The following is a 19846-nucleotide window of genomic DNA, read 5'->3' on the forward strand; positions in this document are numbered from 1 at the left end:
TTTGCAAAGAAGAATGGGCAAGGATTTCAGTCTCTAGATGTGCAAAGCTGGTAGAGACATAAAAGACTGGCAGCTGTAATTGCAGCAAAAGGTGGTTCTACAAAGTATTGACTCAGGGGGCTGAATAATTACGCACACCCCACTTTGCAGTTATTTATTTGTAAAAAATGTTTGGAATAATGTATGATTTTCGTTCCACTTCTCACGTGTGCACCACTTTGTGTTGGTCTTTCACGTGGAATTCCAATAAGATTAATTCATGTTTGTGGCTGTAATCAGAATCAGAATCAGAATACTTTATTGATCCCTGGGGGAAATTATTTTTTGTTACAGTACAGTAATGTGACAAAATGTGGGAATGTTCAAGGGGGCTGAATACTTTTGCAAGTTCCCCCACTTAAAATGACTAAATACTTTTTTGCCCCACTGTATATCACCACTAGGGATGGGTATTGAAAACTGGTTCTTGTTGAGAACTGGTTCCCACTGTTTCAATTCCTTGGAATTGTTTGCCATTTTTGCAAACGATTCCCTTATCGATTCCAGTCGCCCCGGATGACGTCACCACGTTGCGGAGCGTCATTTACCTGGCAGGAAACGCGGCGCCTAACGCTCAAAAGTTTGATTATACTTTACGAGAACGGCTGACAACAGGGCAACTTGCAATACTTGCAAAGTAGATATTTCATTTAAGGGAGGAAACACTACGAATATGCAAAAGCATTTGCTCACAAAACACGCGATGACCTTAAATGAATGTCGTGTTTTTAATTCTGCTCGACTCGTGAATCTCAACCCAACAGCAGCGGTAACGTTTGCACGTCCTCTCCCGTTAATGCGGCAGGTAAATAATCAACTAACAGTGCATATTATGTTAGCGCGATCTGCCTTATTACAAAACCTGCCATTACTGTGCATTTAGGTGACCATGATGAGAGAGACAGACAGAGTCTGGCTGGCTCAGATGCTGGCAGTTCTCACTGGAGTCTACCGGTAGCGTCTCCTTTCAGGCCAGGATAGACGAATGTCACCGAGCAGTAAGTTTGTGGTCAAAGGCTTGCACCCATTTGCCACAGCAGAAAAAAACAAAAACAACGCTTGGACACTGCTAGCACGGGGCGCCTACACAAACGCAAAGCAGGAGATCAAGCATAGCTGAATATGTTTCCAAACCAACTTCATTCTAAGCCAAAGCCATTTTTTCTTGTAAAACAAAGGGGTGCCTAGCAAAAAAGTTTGGGAACCACTGATGTAGCTCAACATGAAAACCAAAACAACACACTAATTAACAACCTCAGTGTCGCTCTTTTAAGACTGTTGAACTGAACTCAGTGCATGAAAGAGATCAAATGCTTGGTTTATAAATTTTAATAATATTGCAATAACAGTTAGGCATGTATAATTATCCTTTGTTTGTTTTAGAGTGACAAAAAAATCCTCGCGTTTTATTTTAATGTTGTGTAATTTTGCTTTGCATTTAACATCATACTACTGAGCATTAAAGGAGAGCATTACTGCAAACCAATCAAATGTGCTTATTTAATTGTTTCTCCATAAAAGCAGAAGTTTTGAGAATTTTCTGCTGTGGAGGAACCAGGTGTGTGTTAACACAGGGCCACAATCTTCCCAGGAGTGGGTTTCCTAGCAGATTCATGCCACTGTTTATTAAGAGCTACATGCCAGACTCTGCAGGGCTCATTTAGCATGTTAAATGTTAAAGTTTGTGTCAGTACAGTTAGAAAAAGACTGAACAAGTATGACTTCTTTGGAAAGATTATCAGTAGAAAAGCTCTTCTGTTTAAAACAAACATGGAGCAATAAAACATATTTACTCATGTGTGTTCGCACAAAACTGTAGATAAATCATAAATAAACCTGGTGTTTATAAATATACTTGTACCTGGATTTGTTTGTACTTTATGATTACATTTAAAAGTGCCTCTAACTATGTGTACAAACAAATGAATGGATGTGTTTTTCTTTAGGAAATTTGAACAAAAGTCTTTAAAATGATGCAGACTGCAGGCAACAAACACAAAGCTGTTGTATTAGAATGAGTTTAACATGGTTGCAAGAGCAAAATTGGATGTTGCTCACTTGTCAAAATCTCACAGTGGTTTTGCGTGTTAAGCCATTTTTTGTGCAGATTAAGAACTTTTCCATGCAGGTATTTGTAAATGCGTAGCAATGTCCTTTGGTCCGATGAAAACAAAAAAGGAGAAGTTCTGCCATAATACACAGTGCCACGTTTGGCAAAAACCAGACACATCAGCAATAACACCATTATACCACCGTCAAGCATTGGGCTTGATGTGGGCTTGTTTTGCAGCAACAGGACCTGGGCACTTTCCAGTCATTGAGTTAGCCATGAACTCCTCCGTATACCAAAGTATTCAAGAGTCAAAAGTGAGGCCATCTGTCTGACAGCTAAAGCTCGGCTGAAACTTGCAGCAGGACAATGATCCCACAAACAGCTGGAAATTTCCAACAAAATGCCTGAAAAAGAGTCAAGGTTTTGAAATGGACCAAACTGTAGTCTTGAGCTGTGCATAAAGGAATGCCAATGTAAAGTAGAGTGGGACGAAATTCCTCCACAAAAATGTTGATAAAGTCACACAGGAAACTATTACTTCAGCTTATTGCTCCTACTTGTGCTTCTACAAGCTACTTAATTCAAGGTGTTGAACTGTAAAGTCCTTTGAAAGCTTTCTTTATTGCATGCCTGAGTTGAGATGTTGTTTACAATTGCCATAGCAAAGATGTGATGAAGTGATGTATAGTGATGTTAGTAGGATTTAAACGGCTTCAGGACTCGTAATAATGTATCACATGGTTCGTTACACCAGCAGCATTGCTAGTTGGATGAACAATGCACACATGTATGGAAAATTAAAGATGCAATTTTTTATCTTGCAGTTAATAAGAAAATTGACCTTTCTTCTCTTGTAGTTTTTTGACCACATAGCTGCTTGTCTGGCTAACTATCTGGACAAGATGGGCATGAAGGACAAAAAGCTTCCTCTGGGCTTCACCTTCTCGTTTCCCTGCCAGCAGACTAAGTTGGATGAGGTGAGTGATTTAAAAGTTCTGCCCTCAAATCACAGATTTGGATGGATTTCAATAAAGATTCAATTCAGTTAATTTCTTTCTTGTATTTCTGTTTAAGTATAACTCTTTTTTTTCTGTGTTTAGATATATAAAGAGTTGAAATTGTTTAAAATAAATTAATGATAAAATAACACAATTACTGTTACCATTTCAAGTTTGGCATTTTAGTTGTTTCTGAATGAGTCAGATTTTTGTTTTTGACCTCTTCAGAAGTTCAAACTGCTACCATACTTTATATCTAAAGTATGGTAGCAGATATATTAATGGATTAATGGATTGCATTTATTGGTCATCTGATAACCTTTCTTGTCTGGACGAAGAAGGGGATGCGGAGAGCAGCATTGCTCTGCTGTTGCATGAACTGGGCCTTTATTTTTTGTTCTTTCAGGGTATTGAAAATAGCGTGAAGTTTCTCTAATGGTCCTCTGCTGTCAGCTTTTACTTGCAGCAGTCAGTGAGGGCTTCATCACACTGCTGTTTTTCTTGGGTTATTACGTTGGCATTCTTTCTAACTCTTCTTTTCCTGTGCAAAAAGTGATGCGGTCCAGTCTGTGAGTATCTGGACACTTGCTCTTTGTGTTCTTGTTGATTTATTTCTTTATTTTACTACATTAAAGTGCCAAGTCTCAGTTTGTGTAAGTAAGGGAACAGCTGTGTGATATATGTAACAGTTTTAACACAACACATTTGCCATTATTATGACAGCTCACTTCACTCAATAAGTTGCAAACATCTTCAACATTTACTGATATTGGAGTTTCCATCCTTGTTTCTAAATTGAGCAGCAAGTGCTGCAATTTAAAGCAATCATGCTAAAAAGCCCTTTGTTTGCTCTGGCCACATGTTTTTAATGCTTAATTGTATAATATTTAAAGAATCTAGCTGATTCTTAGCACGCATGATGCTTTTGTGTCATTGTGCATTTTACCTGTTGCTTCCATCAGCAGTGAAATATTCAATAAATGACAATATCACAGTTCTAATTTGACATACAGCCAACCTCCTATGCTTTTCCAAAACCACTTCTATACTTAAAATAATGGTTTGGGTTATGAGACTTTTTTCCCCTTCAATTCAGTTTTTTCTCTTTCCATCTTTTTAAAGGAAGCTCATTTTAATTCATCAGTAGAAATTCGGTTTATGGAGGGTGGATGTTTTTGTAAATTGGCCCTAAGTGTACATCTTCAGGAGCTTTTTTCCCCCCGTGTACTCAAAAGGTTTTGTTTTTTTTTTTGGGTTTTTTTTGTCCACCATGGAGAAGACTTCCTCAGCTTTTTGCTATTTTCTACTTTGTCTGTGCACCCTTGTGCAACAGATGACACAAACTGATGTTTCTTGTAGATTTTTCTTTTTTTTTCTTGGTTTTTATTTGTTTTTATTTATTTATATTTGTTTTTACATTTTTTTAGACAATTTGTTCTTCACATTTTTACTTTTTTTTTTTTTTTTACACTTCTCAAATTGACAGATAACTCCACCACAGCCTAATATCCAACACTCACTCAGCTTGAACCCACAGGTGAGCACCTTTGTCCATAAACATATGTTGAAACGACACGCAGCTTCCTAAGGTTTTAGTGACCAAACTGTTCCAGTACTTTCAGACACAGTTTTGCATATATTACAGCTGAGACTTGGTACTTTAATGCTGTCTGTTATATTATTTTAGATTTAATGTACAAACCTGTTTTTACAGTGAAGATAGTCACAAGTTTTTGTGGCTGTTTTAAAAATATGCAGTAAAACTGGTTACAGCAGACAGAGGAGGCATTCAGTCTTCTGTTTTTCATTTCATTTTATTTATTTTTTTACAAGATTTACAAAGTTCATACATTTTAAAAGAGAAATTATTAGTTAGCAGATAATTACTCTGGCTTTTTTTCTATTACTAGCTGCCAGTTGCTGAGTGACCTTTCCTGTTTCGTATTCGTCTGTAGTTTGTACTTGATGACTAACAGATAAAAAAATAAATGGGAAACACGAAGTTTCACAGTGTTGTGCTGAGTTCAAAATCTGAAATCATGCCATCAATAGAAAGGTCACAGTCTCCTTTTGCCTGTGATGCACACAGCCCTGCACTGAATGTGTCACCTGAGGTAACATGTTCACTGTCATGTTCACACATGACCTCAACACAAATCAAACTGATCCATCATCAGCTTGGACTGTGAACATATTTTAAAAGTCTTCATGGTGGACTCTCTCTGGGCTGAATATAATCCTTCCAGCTTGAAATTTCTTATTGATAATACTCATTAATTTTTCTCTGAATGAATGCTGGTTAGAATGAGCAGCTTTCATGTCCCAGACCAGGCTGTGTTGTGGAACTTTATAAAAAGATAAATGTTTATCTTTGATTTATAGAGTAATTACCACCGGCTGTTTATTTACTTTGCTGTTTTAAATGTCCATATTTTACAGGGAAGAGTTAGCATTTAGTCGTTGTCAGGTTCAGTTATTATTAACACAGTGTGCGTTGCCACCTGAGTCGGGGACTCTTACAGCCAGCGGTGAAGTATGTTTCAGATTTTAGGTGATTTGTAAATCACTTGGTTGATTCACTCAAGCATTCTGTGAGTTGATGAGGTGTGTAACAACTCTGAGCAATATATCATGAAATTATTTTTTAATTGACTTGTCCTGTTGTTGTTTTTTTTCCATCTGCAGGCTGTTTTGATGTCTTGGACTAAAGGCTTCAGGTCAAGTGGGGTGGAAGGACAGGACGTGGTCAGCCTTTTGAGAAAATCCATCAAGAAAAGAGGGGTAATTATCCAAATTTATAAACACTTGAACATTTGGAAAGGTATTGAAACAGTGCTAATTAAGTGTAGCTGCAGTTACATTCACTGGCTTGCCACTGTGTTAGGCACACCTTAGTAGTACTAGTTTGGACGTCCTTTTGCTTTCAGAACTTAATTCTTGATGGCATAGATTCAGCAATCGTCAGGAAACATTTTGGTCTGCACTCCCGTGATATCATCACAGTTTCTCCAGATTTCCCGGCTACATATCTGAAATGCAAAGTTCTGTTCTCCTGCATTCCCATAGTTACTCTATTCGATTGAGATCTGCGACTGTGGAGGCCATTTGGGTACAGTGAAATCAGTGTCATATTCAAGAAAACGAATTTAGGATGATCTGAGCTTTGAAACATGACATGTTAATGTGTGGGAAGCAGCCATCAGAAGGTGGGCATACTGTGTTCATACAGGGATGGATCAGGGATCAGCAACAATACCTCAGCTACTGTGGTGTTTAAAGGAAGTTTAACTAGCAAGTAACAAGAGGCCCACAGTGTGTAGAGCAGAAAACTCCACCCTTCTTTAAACTCATTTACAACTCTTTATGAAAGGTTGTAAGGACAAGATGGGAGAAACACCCTTCAACCATGTTATGAATGTTGGTTTTTCATACTTTGTCCACCAGAGGGCACTGTGCAGCGTTCCTGTTTGTATCATTTTTGAAACAGCAGGAATACAACAGAAAGTTCAGACAGATATACTGTAGATCAGCGGTCCCCAACCACTGGTCCGTGAGTCGTTTATTACCGGGCTGCAAGAGTTGAGGCTCGGGTGTGAAATGTATGGTTTTCAGGGTTTTTAACGTTATTTATTTATGTTTTTAAATCATATTTATCGTTAACTCTGTTTCCCTGGATCTTTGCCCGTGTGTTATGAAGAAATCTTTGTTTTTCGGTACCGGTACTGGTTTGTTTTTTTTTTTTTGTTTTGTTTTTTTTTTGTGGTATTTATCCGCAACGCCTTAAAGTCCGGTCCGTGAAAATATTATCGGACATAAACTGGTCCGTGGTGCTAAAATGCTTGGGTGCCACTGCTGTAGATCAGTGTTTCTCAACCTTTTGGAGCCACAGCACATATTTCACATTAGAAAAATCACATGGCACACCACCAAACAAAAATGTCACAAAAAGCATATTGATCATTTTTCCCTGCGCACCAGGGATAGTGGAATTGGCTTGCTTTGTCCCCAGTATACCTTTTTTGCTTTCATCTGACCACTACTCATGCTAGGGCCTTCATCTGGGTCTGAATTTTCTCCAGGACCAGGTCAGAATGACTACTTTTTCTTTTCAAATATTTATTTATTGCTATTACATGCTGCGTTGTCTCACTCACAGTGTGACTTTATGCAATTTCTTCTTTGTCTTCTTCTTCTTCTTCTGTTTTACTGGCAGTTGGCAACCGATTAATTAGAGCAGGTCGTTGTACTGCCCTCTAGTGGAAGACATTGTAGTTGTTCTGCCCGTGACTCACACCAGCCGCTCGGTGTACTAATCAGGTGGAACCAGATAATCTTCCACAGCACACCTGATCATTTCTCACGGCAATCCTATTTGCCGCAGCACAGTGGTTGGGAAACACTGCTGTAGATGTAATTAATTCACTAATTAAGTGAGGACTGCTAAATAATTACACGTAACACATAGTAGAAAAATCTTTTTATGTTTCATGTCCCGGGAAAAAACCCAAACCATTAGACAATATATCAGATTTTAAGCTTTGCTGTGTAAACTGTAACCTCTGACCAGTCAGCCTGGCACAACTATGCTATGGTTAAGCAGCTAATACATTAGCATCGTTGGCACACTGAATATTTGCATTAACAGGAGTTTGAACAGGTGTACCTAATAATGTGGTTCATCAGTGCTTATTCCTCAACCTGCAGGAAAAGATAGACTTGGGCACACATGAGAAACTCAGTGTAGAGGTGTTGTTTCTCTCATCCTGTCTGATTATAGTGTGAGGAAACTTTGCAACATGATCTCAAAACACGCCTGACACCACAAGGCAAGCGTGCTCGTTTTACTCCACTGTTTCATGACCAAATCGTTCTAATCGTTAAATCCCACAAGTCAAGAAGAAGCATGCCCATCTTGGCAGTGGTCAAAATCATTCAACCACTGACTCCTTGTCATTGGTTGGATGATGAAGAGCATATAACAGAGCAGATGAGCAGATCAACCATCACTTCTCAAAGCCTTTCTAATTTCTTCAGTAAGCTGGCTGAAGTAGTGGAAAGACTCAGAACAACATGAGTAGACAAATGCAAACCACCAGCCTGACTTGTTCTGCTATACATCTGCCACAATGCAAACATGTCCATGCAAGTTGATAATTTTCATGTATCCAGGGGCTTTATGAATCATCTTCATGAGCATGCATACATGGGGAAAAGGAGTAAGGACTGAACCCAGTGCCAAAACTAGAGTTTATGGTGAATTCTGAGTATACGCGAGGCTTGGCTCACCTCAAACAAGATATTTAGTGTCTGTTGACAACAAACTTACAAGTAATTCACACTGGCTCTTTTGGAGCAGCAAATGGTAAAAAAGTACAAATGGTACAATGTGAGAGTTTGCTTTGGTTTCTACGTGAACACACAGTGCCAAAGAGCATCCTGGTTGGAGCTCGTATGCAAATCGTGTACTCTAAGGGAGGACTGATATTAAATAAATGGAGCAGATACAATAGAGCCTTCGCAATGTGAATGCTCAGGCTCTAATAACTTGGAAGAAAAGATCTTTTTGTGCAGGCTAACACTACATGCGTCTTGTGCAGGTGACCTGGGGTAATGACAGCATGAGCTGCTGCATTGTGCCTATTAAAGATATCAATGATACTTCCAGCTATAAGTATGGAAGGTCATCCACAATAACTAAACAAATGTCCTCAGCAAACCTCAGCAAGAAAACACGTTTAGATAAAACACCTGCATAATGTCCTCATAAAAACTTAAAGATTGATTTCAGTGTAGTAAATTAAACAAAATGAAGTGCTGAAGTAAATCCAAAATACTGTGATGCAAGAAGTAGTGAATTCAAATGAAAGCTTGTTTTAATAAACAGATTCTCATTGCAGGACTTTGACATTGACATTGTGTCTGTGGTCAATGACACAGTGGGAACCATGATGACCTGTGGCTTTGATGACCGTCACTGTGAAGTTGGCCTCATTGTAGGTAAGTCTAATGTAACAGTGACTATAAATGGATTATGAGGCTCAGTGAGACTTCTACCACACAACAGTGATGTAACACCCATTAAACTGCATCCTAATGGATGAACTGCTCCATCTGTTTTCTTCTTGGGTAAAAATATCGATGTTCATGAAAAAAAAAATCTTTTAATGCTGAAGGCCAGAACATGTGGCACCTCACTGTTGCACTCAAAAAAAGAAATTTCCCTGCTGAAGTTTCTTATTCATCTCTATTTAATTTTTCCTTTAATGGATTTCATTCAGATGCAGTTTCTGCTGCAAAGTGTGATATTATTGTTATAGTATTATATTTGTAACTTGTATTGTAAAAATATATACAAACTAGAGGAGAGAAGTGAGCACAGGTGCTTTCACACTCATCTTGTAAGTGTAATCTTAAATGTGCCCACTAAGCCCAGCCGACCTCTCAGTTAGTCGTTATATAGTTACTGACAGAGTTGTTGCAGTGAAATCTCTTTTCTCAAGGAACGGGGACCAACGCTTGCTACATGGAGCAGATGAGGAACATTGGTGTTCTGGATGGTGACGAGGGGCGGATGTGTGTAAATACTGAGTGGGGTGCTTTTGGGGACGACGGGGCCCTGGAGGACCTACGCACTGACATTGACCGGGAGCTGGACGCAGGCTCATTCAACCCTGGCAAGCAGCTGTGAGTGTGTTTGTTCTCACACGACTTGGTATTAGATAAAACATCCTACGCTGGTGGCTTCACAGGCAGGCGGGTTTGAATTAGAAGCGACTCTCTCTGATTTCCATTCATGTGGGCATATTGAAATACTTTGTCTGACTGCTTCACCTTTGTTGATGTTGTTGCTGATATTATGTAAATAACCTTTTTCATATACTAATTCAGAGTTCTGTCAAAAAAGTCAGTATGTCCTGGAACATTTGCGGTTTTGCAGACATGTGGACATATGACAATCATGTAGGTTCAAGTGAATAAGGCTTCAGTCACACAGGCCTAGAGATTGGTCCATGACCATCTGGCAACCACCGGTCGTGAGGGAAAAATGAATATTCGGCTCTGCTAATACTGGCCAGCTGCTTTCAGAGTATCAGTGAAAATGAAAAATGCGATGCAAACTGGAAATGGAGCCCTTCAGCACTGCAGCCGGCAAATTTCAAAAGGCACAGCTAACTATTTCTGGTTTATGTTTCTTTAAGTTTTACTGCTGCTTGGCTAGTTGTTGGAGTATTTGCAGACAAACATGAAAAACTAAAGGTGACCTGCAGGGAGGTTTTTGGTGCAGCACCTTCTTTGCAACTGATTTCACCCAGCGACAGCCATCAACCTGCAGGAACCATTGGCAACCTGTCAGAAAAGCACATTTTTCCCTAGCAACCAGTGGTTGTATCACATCCAGTATAGTGGACAGCTCTTGATATCACATGAGAAACCTCAATAAGAGGTCTGGGCCCAGACAGGGTTTAATAGAGTTAGGTGACGGATTTAAGTTTGCGTGACCTTAATTTCCAGTCACAATAAAGCATGCAGTGCGTCACAGAGAGATTAAACAGTTTACATACTTCAACGAATGACTTTAATGCCTAATTGGTGGATCATTATTACCATGTAATTCTAAAACAAAAATCAAACTTTTGACAGTTTATTTATTAAAATCTTTGTAGTTCTGACTGTCTCACACTTGTCAAACATTGTTATTTGTTTGTCTAAAAACATAAAAATAATACTCTGCTGGAAAGGCAGTTTACCTCAGCATTTAATTTGGGAACAGCTTTGTTATGTGCTGCTTACTCAATGAGAGTAATGTATTCTGAATACTTTGGATTACTTAATATATTATCATGCTTTTTTACAACTACATGAATGTACTATTGCTTTATTAATCCTTTATTTATCCAGGTAAAAAAAATCTCATTGAGATTAAAAATCTCATTTCCAAGAGAGACCTGTGTGATTGCTGTGTGATTTATTACTATTACTGAAGGTTACTCGCCATACCAATACCAACTAGATGTTTAAATCTTAATATAAAATGAGTAACAGTAAGGTGGACATTAGGTAAGGCTGCACTTTTTGCAGTGATCTCGTATATAAAACAGGTCCGCGGCTCCAAACCGTAGTAAAGGGACCTCTGGCTATTACGTCGGGTTCCGTGTCGGGCTCGTAGCTGAAAACTAGCTTTACTTTATTGTGTGGTTCAAGTTTGCTAGCGAGAGACAGAGAGAGGCGTTGAAAGGCTGCTCCAACGGAACTTTTTGTTTCTGAGGAAAACACGAACACAGTGTACAGTCGAGTCTTAATAGCTTACTTACAACTGGGCTCGTCAGGCTCTCTTTTTGGCTGCAGTGGTTATTATTATATTTACATGCTTCCAGCTCCCGTTTCTGCTCGGTGACAACTTGTACTTTTCCACTCTCCTTTTTCTCCCTCCTCACGCTCACAGACACATAACGGGTATGGCAGTGCATTCTCCGTGCAGCACAGACTACACTGCCCATGAGGCTACATTCTTTAGGGCTATGCCTGTAACACTCTGCCTGCATATTAAATCATTTTTGTGAATCATTTTTTAAAATATTTCTTTACGTCATTATGCGGGCCGCAAGTAGGGGTGACATGGGCCGCGAGATTGAGACACAGGCATTAGAGCCTCTTAATGCGTGTTTTGTTTGGGGCGTGGAAACCAAAAATAGAGAGAGCATAGCCGAACATATGAAACAGGAAAATACCGCCATGTAATCCCTTAATTTCAGCAAAGTAACTGTATTCTAAATACCACCTTTTTAAACGGTAACTGTAACAGAATACAGTTACTCATATTTTGTATGTTAAATACGTAACGGCGGTACATGTGTTCCGTTACTCCCCAACACTGTGTGTAGATGTACATAAATAGAGCTCATCATATTTTATAAATATATGTATATCACATTGTTTTGCTTCTCTTTTTTTCATGTTGCATGCAGGTTTGAGAAGATGATTAGTGGGATGTACATGGGGGAACTGGTACGTCTCATCTTGGTAAAGATGGCCAGATCACAGCTGCTGTTTCAGGGCAAGACTACGTCAGAGCTCCTCACCACCGGACACTTCAGTACCAGCCACATCTATGCAATCGAGAATGACAAGTTAGTTTTTCTTTGTGTGTGTGTGTGTGTGTGCACATCTGCACCTTGACACTGCATTCTGTGATATCTCTCAGATGGCGGATTAAGTGCAAACCTGTTGAACATTATGTTAGTAGCAACGAGCTATGCCAGGAATTAAGATGCTCATCGAAACTGCCGAACAACCAAGAGCTACATCTGACACTCTGCAGACCTGAATTAGTCTGTTAAATGTTAAAGTTCATGACAGCACAAAAAAAAGGCTGAACAATTATAGCTCCATTGGACGTCAGTCTAAAAATAACATGGCAACACTGCTGACGTTTTTAAAGTTGCATAGGTTGGGTGGGCTGGCTGTAGTCAGGAGGTAGAGCAGGTCATGTACTAATTGGAAGGTTGATGGTTCGATCCCTGACTGCATCCTGCCTTCTGCATCACAAACTCCAAATTGCTCTCCGATGCATCGGAGTGTGAATGTATGCATTATATAAGCAGTAGATAATAACCAGGGGCAGCACGGTGGCACGGTGGTTAGCACTGTTGCCTCACAGCAAGAAGGTCCTGAGTTCAATTCCACCATCAGGCCGGGGTCTTTCTGTGTGGAGTTTGCATGTTCTCCCCGTGTTTGCGTGGGTTCTCTCCGGGTACTCCGGCTTCCTCCCACCGTCCAAAGATATGCAGCTTGTGGGGATAGGTTAATTGGATAATACAAATTGCCACTAGGTGTGAATGTGCGAGTGAATGGTTGTCTGTCCCTGTGTGTTGGCCCTGTGACAGACTGGCGACCTGTCCAGGGTGTACCCTGCCTCTCGCCCTATGACAGCTGGGATAGGCTCCAGCACCCCCCGCGACCCTGAAAAGGATAAGCGGAAGCGAATGGATGGATGGATGGATAGATAATAACCAGTCCATTCACCATTCGGATGAAACTCATTCATGCAACAGGAGCCCAATCACAGCAAGAAATCTCTAACAGAATGGTGAAAAAGGCAAAGAATCAAGGTGTTGTAATGGCCCAGACCTCAGCCTGACTGAAATTCTGTAAATCTGACTGAAAGAAAGTAAATCTCCAAAAGTTGATTCTGTTCATCTGGACGTAGCGTTTTGTGGGAGAAACGTTTCGTCACTCATCCAAGTGACTTCTTCAGTCTCAGCTGACTGCAGGTTTGCCCAATCTTATAAACAGTACATTTTGCAGTACAGTAAATTTGAATACATTTGCATAATGACATTATGCAAACGTACTGTTTATAAGATTGGGGAACCTGCAGTCAGCTGAGACTGAAGAAGTCACTTGGATGAGTGACGAAACGTTTCTCCCACAAAACGCTACGTCCAGATGAACAGAATCAACTTTTGGAGATTTACTTTCCTGGATGATTGAGAATGCATCAAGACGCTAAGAAAGTGTTGCATAAATGAGTGCTCCCACACTGCAATGAACTGAAGCAACATTTTAAAGAAGAGCCAAAATGACACAATGACAAGAGAGAGTAATAAAGTCACACACAACACAATTAATTCAAGTTAGGGCCAAAATGACAATCACGAGTATTTAGTGAACAATAATATTATAATTCACACTCCTTTCACATCTGTTCACATATTTGTATCAAAGTAGTCCTTCTTATTCACCAAAACTTTCAACAAAATGAAATCAACAGGGCATTACTTTATATACATTTTAATGCATGATCACTCATATTCATTTAATTGTAGGAAGCCAAACTTGAGATTATAATTTGTTTAACTGTGGAACCCTGCTTCAAGTTATTGTGGCTGAAAGTTGTTTCAGACATCACTAAATAATGGGGTGAACTGCATAAAGTCTTGTGTAAACGTCCTCACATGGCTCTATTTGCATATAATTGCCATCGCTCCTGTTTTGCTAGATTTTTTATTTTTATGTTTATTTTTTGGGTGGATTGAGTCAAAATATTAGTTATTTATAGCTAAAGAGGTGAACAAGTGATGTTTAACACCAAATACATGTTTAGTGGGTCTTTCAAAGATTCTCGAACAGAAATCTTCCCCAACAGCAAAGTAGAAGTACAGCATGCAGGGAAGAGAAACCCAGACCATCTCACAGAACACACAGTCCATTTCCTGAAAGTTTATTATTCCTTTATTGCTTTCTGGTAAATAATCTATTAATAGGTCTTCATTAATAAGTTAAATTCTGAGTTTGAATGTTCAAAAGCAGTGGGCAGAGATTATATGCTAGTAATTAAAAATGTGCTGTGAAGGTTGAGGATAGAGAAGGAAGAGGCGTACAACCCAAAGAACACCTTCCCCACACTGAAACACGATGGTGGGAGTGTTATGCTTGTGATTGTTTCGTTTGTCTGGAACTGAGAATCTCATCAAGGTGGAAGGAATCATGAAGAAGGATATCTGCAGATTTTGGAAAAAACAAACCTGTAGCAGCGAGCACCAAAGCTGAGATCCTCCCTTTGTCTCCAAACACCACAACCCAAAACACACATCTCTCCTGTTGGAGAACTACCTCCAGACAAACAAAGTGACTCTTCCTGACTGGCCTACATAAAGCCCTGAGCTGAATCAAAATTGAAAATCTGTGGGATGAACTAAAGACTAAGATCCATGCCAGAAAAACATAAAATGTGGAGGAGCTTAAAAGATTTGCAAAGGAAATATGTAGTTGTATATGCAACTAGCTATTAGCATGGAGGCTAATAATTTTGAAGCTGTTAGTTTTTGTTTTTTTGTGAAATCATTATGTTTCCGTATGCAAAGTAAAATAATGTGAGCATCTATAATAATCTAGGCTGTTTGGAACAGCTGTGTTAAAAATGTCTTGCCCTTTTAAAAAACACTTGGCACGTACTTAAAATAAAACGACGTTTTTATGGGGGAGGGTAAGAATTCTGTCCTCAAGCTCTTCTTCTATTCTTCACATTAATTTCTTCACTTTCCTTCCTGCAGAGATGAGGAAGGTATTGCTAGTGCTGAGAAGATACTTCGTGGCCTGGGGCTGGACCCGTCGGTTGAGGACTGCATAGCAACTCGGAGGGTGTGTCAGATTGTATCCACACGGGCCGCACACCTGTGCGCTTCCTCTCTAGCATCAGTGCTGCGACAGATCCGGGATAACAAAGCTGCTGAGAAGTTGCGTGTCACTATTGGAGTGGATGGCTCTGTTTACAAGAATCATCCAGAGTAAGTGAATCACTTCTGTTATGTTGGTCTCGCCAACACATTCATGACTTTGATCTGTGTCACTGGCACCTTTTACTGTAGCTGTGGAGTGACTGTGGCTGTGTTTGTCACTTCAAATCACATTTTTACTATTCATTCTGTGTGCCTGCATGTCCCTGAGACAAAGAATATAAGAGCATAAAGGCAAGTCTCAGGGAGGTGATCTCAGTGAACAGCCACATACAGTGGGGCAAAAAAGTATTTAGTCAGCCACCGATTGTGCAAGTTCCCCCACTTAAAATGATGACAGAGGTCAGTAATTTGCACCAGAGGTACACTTCAACTGTGAGAGACAGAATGTGAAAAAAAAATCCATGAATTCACATGGTAGGATTTGTAAAGAATTTATTCGTAAATTAGGGTGGAAAATAAGTATTTGGTCACCTCAAACAAGGAAAATCTCTGGCTCTCACAGACCTGTAACGTCTTCTGTAAGAAGCTTTTCTGTCCCCCACTCGTTACCTGTTTGAACTCATCATCTGTATAAAAGACACCAGTCCACAGCCTCAAACAGTCAGACTCCAAACTCCGCCATGGCCAAGACCAAAGAGCTTTCGAAGGACACCAGGAAAAGTATTGTAGACCTGCACCAGACTGGGAAGAGTGAATCTACAATAGGCAAGCAGCTTGGTGTGAAAAAATCAACTGTGGGAGCAATCATCAGAAAATGGAAGACATACAAGACCACTGATAATCTCCCTCGATCTGGGGCTCCACGCAAGATCTCATCCCGTGGGGTCAAAATGATCATGAGAACGGTGAGCAAAGATCCCAGAACCACACGGGGGGACCTGGTGAATGACCTGCAGAGAGCTGGGACCAAAGTAACAAAGGTCACCATCAGTAACACACTACAACGGCAGGGAATCAAATCCCGCAGTGCCAGACGTGTTCCGCTGCTGAAGCCAGTGCATGTCCAGGCCCGTCTGAAGTTTGCCAGAGAGCACATGGATGATACAGCAGAGGATTGGGAGAATGTCATGTGGTCAGATGAAACCAAAGTAGAACTTTTTGGTATAAACTCAACTCGTCGTGTTTGGAGGAAGAAGAATACTGAGTTGCATCCCAAGAACACCATACCTACTGTGAAGCATGGGGGTGGAAACATCATGCTATGGGGCTGTTTCTCTGCCAAGGGGACAGGACGACTGATCCGTGTTAAGGACAGAATGAATGGGGCCATGTATCGTGAGATTTTGAGCCAAAACCTCCTTCCATCAGTGAGAACTTTGAAGATGAAACGAGGCTGGGTCTTCTAACATGACAATGATCCAAAACACACCGCCCGGGCAACAAAGGAGTGGCTCCGTAAGAAGCATTTGAAAGTCCTGGAGTGGCCTAGCCAGTCTCCAGACCTCAACCCCATAGAAAATCTGTGGCGGGAGTTGAAAGTCCGTGTTGCTCGGCGACAGCCCCAAAACATCACTGCTTTCGAGAAGATCTGCATGGAGGAATGGGCCAAAATACCAGCTACTGTGTGTGCAAACCTGGTAAAGACCTATAGTAAACGTTTGACCTCTGTTATTGCCAACAAAGGTTATGTTACAAAGTATTGAGTTGTATTTTTGTTATTGACCAAATACTTATTTTCCACCCTGATTTACGAATAAATTCTTTACAAATCCTACCATGTGGATTCATGGATTTTTTTTTCACATTCTGTCTCTCACAGTTGAAGTGTACCTCTGGTGCAAATTACTGACCTCTGTCATCATTTTAAGTGGGGGAACTTGCACAATCGGTGGCTGACTAAATACTTTTGCCCCACTGTATTTGCTCTGTGTGATTATATAAATAAGTCAGACAAACAGTTTAAAGACTGAATGCTGGAAGGATGTATACATGATAAAGGAGCATCATCAAGTTCACTTATAGCAGAGAAAAATCCATCTATAAGAAATTGTGCTCTTAAACTGAGTCCTTATCTTTCTGCCCCCCTTTTTTCTTAAAGGAAAATTGCTGCAAGCTGAATTGCCTGCCACTTACCTTTTCCAGGTTTCCTAGCTGGCTTGATTATGCGCTGCTTTTAGTGTAACTGAAAATGATAATCTATAAAATATACAGCTTGTCATTGTGTGTGTGTGTGTGTGTGTGTGTGTGTGTGTGTGTGTGTGGGGGGGGGGGGTTAACTGACAAGGAGGGTGTGTTCAAGACGTTAATGGGCACAGCTGATTGTATTTGTGCGACACAGGGTCAAAAGATGTTCATTTTAAATTTAAAAGGTTTGCTGATCAAATATATCTAGTGGAAATGTCACCAGGTTCATCAGTTAAAGTGCACAGTGTGTATGAAAAAAATGATTCTGTGTGTGTGTGTGTGTGTTCCTTGGCAAAAATCATAAGCATGATATACTCAGGTATAAGAAGTGGCTACACAATGTTAATCTCTGAAGAAGGAAATGCCCATAGATGATGTTCCTGATTATTGTCTGGTGTAGAGCAGCTTCAATGTAAAAAAAAAAAAAAAAAAAAAAAAAAGATCAAAACACAACAGAGCAAGTTGTTTGGGTATCATGTGTACAAGCGAAAAAGGAACAACAGAAGACAGAAACCATGGGGACTTAACCAAATGTGTGTCTTTTCTAGGTTTTCCAGGAGGCTCAACAAAATGGTTCGTCGACTTGTACCCGACTGCGATGTGCGTTTTTTGCAGTCACAGGATGGTAGTGGGAAGGGTGCAGCTATGGTGACTGCGGTGGCCTTCCGACTTGCCAACCAAAATGCTGACCGGCAGCACATCCTCGACACGCTGCGCTTGAGTCGCGAACAGCTGCTGGAGGTAAAGAGGCGATTCAGCGAGGAGATGACCCGAGGTCTGTCAAAGCAAACCCACAAGCAGGCCAGCATCAAGATGCTTCCCACTTATGTCCGATCCACTCCCGACGGATCAGGTAGGTTTAACCCCACCTCCCCCAAGCTCTGGCTTGCTTTTGACACAAGGTTTCTTTTTTCTTTTTTTTTTTTTAAATATAATGAGTTAATGTCTTTTATACCTGGACAGAACATGGCGATTTCTTGGCTTTGGACCTTGGAGGCTCCAGCTTTCGAGTGCTTCTGGTGCGAGTGAGAAGTGGAACAAAACGCAGTGTGGATATGCAACAGAAGATCTACAGTATCCCACAGGAAATCATGCAAGGCACAGGGGAAGAGGTAGTGCTTCAACTGAAACTGACTAACAGGAAGCTACTTGTGATTAAGAGCTAAATTAAGGCCAAATGTTGGTTAAAAACTTGCCATGTCAAAGCACAGTACTGTGGATGTTTGCAAAAGTGATGCTTTGTACTTATTTGTACTTATACCTTATAATATTCCTTTTAATTTTGTTTTTTTGTTTGGTTTTTTTTCTAGCTGTTCAACCATATTGTGGACTGCATAGCTGACTTTTTGGAATACATGGGCATGAAAGGAGCATCTTTACCTTTGGGTTTTACGTTCTCCTTCCCCTGCGATCAAACCAAACTTGATGAGGTAATTTTCTGTGTTTGTGTAAAATGACCTATAAACTATATGAGTTCAGACTGGTTACATCTTTCTCTTGGTGCCTTTCACCAAAAACGTTTATACTTTTTACCCCAGCAAAGACCCACCCTTGGTCTACGTCAGTTTCAGTTTAGACTGAAGTAAACTTCATGATTCAGTAGTTTGTAACTTGATGTAATCATTTTCTGAATCACTTGTATCAATTTCCACATCATCATTGTTTTGCCCACCCCTCTTTACAGCATTGCTTCAGTTCATTGAGCTTTGCAGGTAGTTGCTTCATTTGTAGTTCTCGTGAGGTCCCACTGCAGCATCTGGGCTTTGACTGGGCCATTGCAACACCTTAATTATTTTCTTTTACAGCCATTCAGTTGTAGATTTGCTGGCTGTCTTAAAACCAGCGTTTTGTTGCATGAACCAGTTTTTGTCAAGTTTTAGCTGTCAGACAAATGGCCTTACATTTAATTCTGTTTTTTTTTTTCTAATTACTCTGTCATAAAACTTTGATAATTTAGGCTTGATGAGACTGAGATGTAGTCCTTTTTGTAGATAGGACGCCCAAATGCCCCAGATCAGCAAAGTGCCCAAACTGCTTTTATAGAGGTGCTCACACTTGCTGATGGATCAGTTCATCAAGTGCATTTGATTAACAGCACCTGGTTGCTACTTGCACTGTACTCTGGTTTAGCTTAGTTGGTTTTGTTTTTGTTAAATAAATAATGATGCGGTGCAGGATGTCATGTTTTGTGGTTGCTCGGAGGTTGTATTTATCTAATTGCCAGACCTGCTACGGATCAGGTTATTTCATTTATATCTTCTTATACTTAAAACTTTCTTCTTCACGCTGTATGTGAGCACAGGAGTGTGTCAGGTAGAGAAACTGGTCTAAACTATACTCTGTTTTCTAAACTTGCTGGGACACTCTGGTGGGGAGTACACAAGCTACAGTGG

General features: G+C 40.2%; 1 protein-coding gene across 2 annotated transcripts in view; it reads left to right on the forward strand.

Annotated features, from left to right (window-relative positions):
* The window catches only part of hk2 (hexokinase 2), a 43383-nt gene that overhangs the window by 10277 nt on the left and 13260 nt on the right, over positions 1 to 19846 (forward strand). The window contains exons 4-13 of one of the 2 annotated variants that reach the window (XM_082554056.1): positions 2950 to 3069; positions 4577 to 4627; positions 5776 to 5871; positions 8988 to 9087; positions 9591 to 9774; positions 12057 to 12218; positions 15144 to 15377; positions 18002 to 18306; positions 18417 to 18565; positions 18764 to 18883. In XM_082554056.1, the coding sequence (XP_082410182.1) occupies positions 2950 to 3069; positions 4577 to 4627; positions 5776 to 5871; positions 8988 to 9087; positions 9591 to 9774; positions 12057 to 12218; positions 15144 to 15377; positions 18002 to 18306; positions 18417 to 18565; positions 18764 to 18883 (1521 nt within the window). The remainder of the gene's footprint in view (positions 1 to 2949; positions 3070 to 4576; positions 4628 to 5775; positions 5872 to 8987; positions 9088 to 9590; positions 9775 to 12056; positions 12219 to 15143; positions 15378 to 18001; positions 18307 to 18416; positions 18566 to 18763; positions 18884 to 19846) is intronic. The other variant, XM_082554057.1, reaches the window with a different exon arrangement.

Source organism: Aulonocara stuartgranti (genome assembly GCF_965226115.1).
Source record: "Aulonocara stuartgranti genome assembly, chromosome: 12".
In the NCBI taxonomy this organism is placed as follows: Eukaryota; Metazoa; Chordata; class Actinopteri; order Cichliformes; family Cichlidae; genus Aulonocara; species Aulonocara stuartgranti.